Below are 4,275 nucleotides of genomic sequence, written 5' to 3'. Positions count from 1 at the left end.
CGGACCAGAAGTCGCCGAGCAAGGAACAGAATGTCGCTAGAAGCTAGAGCCATAAAAGGACAGTTAAAGAAGCGTTTATTGGACGCTTACGTGGCAAGAGATCACGCATCCAAGCTCCGCAAGTTAGTCCGGTTTTTTACAGTAAGACAGATAACTGGGCAAGTTGGTATGGATCCATAATTTAAACTTTTTTAGCGCGCAAAAAAGACAAAAGATATGGAATTGAAGTTGTTTTCAGCGCCCCATTAAGGCGCAACATTTGTGCCAGGCCGTTGCAAATAAGTTCAGAGTGGGGGAAATAAATGCAGCTGTGGCCTAAAGGAGGAATCGAAGTTAACAAAATGCCGAAAAGGGGGGTGGTATATCGTATACCTTTAACCTGTGGAAAGTATGTACATAGGACAGACTGGCCGCTGTATCAACACACGGCTTAGGAGCATGCTAACTCACTAGGGAAAGAAACATTTTCACACTTGTCTGATCATTGTAAATCATGCCATTGTGAACCCGTTTTTCATGATACAGATATCTGTTTGCAGATAAAGACAAACTAACACGGGAAGTTACGGAAGCATTTTATATCAATAGGTGTGCAGAGAAATGCATCCCACACCTTCGGGGCTCTAACAGATAAAGAGTTTGTTTTTTAAATTCTGTTTAGCCCTTCTGACAGTGGTCACATGACTTGCGCCGCACATGCTCTATGCTGGTTTTTGGGTATTTATATGTATCGTTCCTTTGAAAAAATAACTTACAGTATCATCATTGCACTTCAGCCAACCGTAACTCTGTATAAAACCACGTAGTAGTACACAAGGTACCTTTTGACACGAATAATGATGTTTTAACACAGAAAAAAAATCCATAGGCTTCATGTACCTCTATGAAAGTTCGGACATGACATTTTCATTGCTTCCCGCGCTGAATATCTTCCCAGGTCCATGAAAGCACCTTTCCTCAGTTTGTTCTTGTATCTTCTCTCCAAACGTGCCAGCTGCTGATGTGAGAAGTGATCTCTCCACCCGCCCACTTTTCCTTCTTCTGAAGATGCTTGTACTTCGTTTTGTCTCCGCCATATCCTATTTTGCAAGACAGGTCGTTCCTACGGAAGAGGTCCTCCCACTCGGGCGATTTGTTAGCCAGAAATTGATCAGAACTACTTTACGCATGTGTTCGGGCTTGGACAATTCCAAGATGTTTTCCAGCTTCGTTTCGTTTTCAGCCAGAAACTTGCCGTAGCGATCACCGAGGAAATGTGCCAGTCTCAACACTGTGTTTCGCGTGTCCCTCTTCAGTTCCTCGTACGTCATGAAGAAGACGTTCGGCCGATCTTTCAGTGCGTAACCCGAGGCCACGTGATCAAAGTAGCTGCCATAACCTATGTCCGTTTCGAGGAACGCGTCGAAAAGGTCGTCGAAGGTTCCGTCTTGAAAGCGCCACACGTTCAGTTCTGTCGTCGCGTGGTAAAGAGAGACGCAGACATCCCAGGGATTTCGTGCAACGTACACGTACTTGGCCTCTTCAACCATGGTGTCCGGACGCAAGACCTGGTGCGTGAAGAACAGCCTCAAGGGTAGCGTTGGTTTCCACTTTTCGTGTCTCGAGTACTCCAGCGCGTGAGTGTTGCATGCGAACTCGTCGTACGAATTCACAGGTTCACCACCTTTCAGGATGAGCTGCGTGATGTACTGGACCCAGTGCGTACCGCTCTTTGGGAACGAGCTCTGCACCAAGTCGCCCTTGCCAGGGCGGAAGCTGAGACTATCTCGGTAAGTGTCCGGGTCCAACCATGCGCATTTCGGGACACCGTCGATCAGCTGGTAGTACGGCCCGCGAGGCTTTGTAGCCGCGGAAGGCGGTAGTGTGGAAAGGGCATCCTGAAACAGAGTTATCGTTCTTAAGTTCAGCTCTATGGCGAGCACTGTATCTTTGGTTACCTCATTAACTTCTTTTTTTTTCACAGCCATAGATGCACAGAAACTATGTGCGCCTCAGCCATCGAGTACTGTTGTCCAGTGGTTCACACAATTCATTGAAGATGCTCATGACCATCAGCCTGTGTTATGCCCCCTGCCGCATGAAGGCTCCTTTCGATGATCTTTAGTAGGACAGAATGACTACCCGTTTAGAGCTGGACCTAATTTATGCCTCAAAATTTGCTAATTTCATCAGCTCACTTATTCATTGGTCAATCAATTAGCAGCATCTTAGCCCACCTAACAGGTGTCTAGTGGTTATGGCGCTCGACTGCTGACCCGAAGGTCGCGGGATCGAATTCCGGCCGCGGTGGCTGCATTTTCGATGGAGGCAAAAGTGTTTGAGGCCCGTGTACTTAGATTTCGGTGCACGAAAGAACCCCAGGTGGTCGAAATTTCCGGACCCTTCACTATGGCGTCCCTCAATTTTATCGTGGTTCTGGGACGTGAAACACCAGATATTATTATTAGCAGCACCTTAAAGAATGAGGAGAAGCAAGAGGAGCGGGTTTGATACGGATACTTGTGAAGTGTAGTGGTAATAAGGTGCAAGATATACTTAAAATTTGCGTCATTTGTGTATAGTTTAAGTGTACGTAATATTGAAATAAAGCGCTCAACTAATACTCCCAATCTTTCCTAAACATCTAAATTACAGAGCGCCTGGTGTGAACAAGACTTTCGTTATTTTGTGCAGCATCTGTGATGGTGTTTATTGTATGCGTCGTAATCTCCGTGCGAACGTGCTCATATTATCAGCTGATGGCGCTATTGTATATACTTGGCTGGTGAGAATGAAACAATTTTAACACTGCCCTGTTAACAGGCAAAATTAGTTGTGTGAGACATGCTGGCGACAGCATGCGTAAGCATGAGGTCTTGCAACATTTGGAAAAAAATGGCTGGAACCATCTGTAAGAAAAACTGCGTCCATTATTTCATTTGTGGCACTTGAGGCAATTCAGCATTATCGTCCTGACGTTGTTCGATTTCCATGAAAATAGTGTTATTTCATTAAGGCGGTTTTGTATTGTGCCCAGCGCACAAGCATATACTAGACATTTGTAATTTATATATGATTAAGACAATCGGCCACATTATTTTCACTGCTTCATAAGTGAGCCTAACGAAAAAAGTAGGGAGCTTAAGCGAATCCTCCGTCTGCGAACTCATTTACCTCGACAACCACATTTTGCAAAGCTCAATGCAGTATTTAAACAGTACTGCGATTGAATCACCCTACCTTAGCAGTTCGCTCAATCGTGCCGGTATCTCGTACAAGCGGCTTTTCTTACGCTGCCGAACTCTTGCAAGCACTGCTTCATTTATTGCATCTCGCTTTTCAACCTTCGTGGCCCTCCCTAAAAGTCCCGGCTGGAAATATCCTTAATATTCTCTTACGTAAGTTAAGTTGTTTTAGTGTACATTGACGTGCGCGATGCGTCTACTGCACTTTCCAGCACCTAACTGTTCTCGCCATAAAACTGAAAAAAAAGCGAACATACTTCAGTGCTCTCGGGGTAAAACTTTTCATGACCGCGAAGTTGAACCAAACCTGACGTTGAACAAACACAAAAGAAGGCAAGCCAATGGCACAGACAACATATGAATGAAAAGGCTTGTGAATTGCTCCCATGATTTGACAAGCGAATCATAGCACTCGCTTTATCACTAGAAAATGCACGCCATCTGCACATATTATTTGAACTATACTCAATTACGCAAAGAGCATAGGAAAATCATTTGCGCACTTACCGACATGGCCGCTGCATATAACCTGAAGACACGGAGATAGGAGTTCGAATGATGCCGTCTCTTCTTTGTGCCAGGTATCGCCCTTCATAAGGTCAGCTGAACAAAGGTATTCTAGGCCGTATCTGTTGATAGCATGTTTTGTTTTGTCCGTCGTACTTTAAGAGCGTGCGTCAGGAAAACGCACATGTCACAGACCACTCACCATGGAGATATAAAGGTATCTGGGGGTGGTCCTCGGTCCACAGGTTTGGTCGAGCTACTGATACGAACGCTAAATGTGCAAGCGCAGAAAACGACCACAATAAAGGGCAGCAGACAACGGACTGCCGCTAGTAGCAACTGTTTCTTAAGAGCCACACTCACCGAGTATAAATATAAATTGTCATAGTGTTGCGCATGGGAAACATCGCGTTGGAAACAGCAAATCATAAAAGTATAAATATCTCATAATACCTCTAGTATACCAGATGCAACAGACACCCGCGCATGTCAAAAGGAGCCTTACAGAAATTGATATTCGAACACATGCAAGGAGATGGAATAC

The 4,275-nt window shown here is 45.0% G+C and overlaps 1 protein-coding gene across 1 annotated transcript; it reads right to left on the bottom strand.

The window, feature by feature from the left end:
* Positions 1–1,079: 1,079 nt before the first annotated feature.
* LOC119391634 (sulfotransferase 1C2-like) lies at positions 1,080–3,778 on the bottom strand. Its single transcript, XM_037659302.1, has 2 exons — positions 3,732–3,778; positions 1,080–1,877 (listed from the first exon to the last, which is right to left on the bottom strand). Exons 1-2 carry the CDS (start codon positions 3,735–3,737, stop codon positions 1,080–1,082), a joined length of 804 nt encoding a protein of 267 aa, XP_037515230.1. The 5' UTR covers positions 3,738–3,778.
* Positions 3,779–4,275: the final 497 nt, after the last annotated feature.

This window comes from Rhipicephalus sanguineus, chromosome 4, assembly GCF_013339695.2.
Source record: "Rhipicephalus sanguineus isolate Rsan-2018 chromosome 4, BIME_Rsan_1.4, whole genome shotgun sequence".
NCBI lineage: Eukaryota > Metazoa > Arthropoda > Arachnida > Ixodida > Ixodidae > Rhipicephalus > Rhipicephalus sanguineus.
The sequence above is the reverse complement of the archived record's forward strand: the minus strand, read 5'-3'. Positions and strand labels throughout refer to the sequence as shown.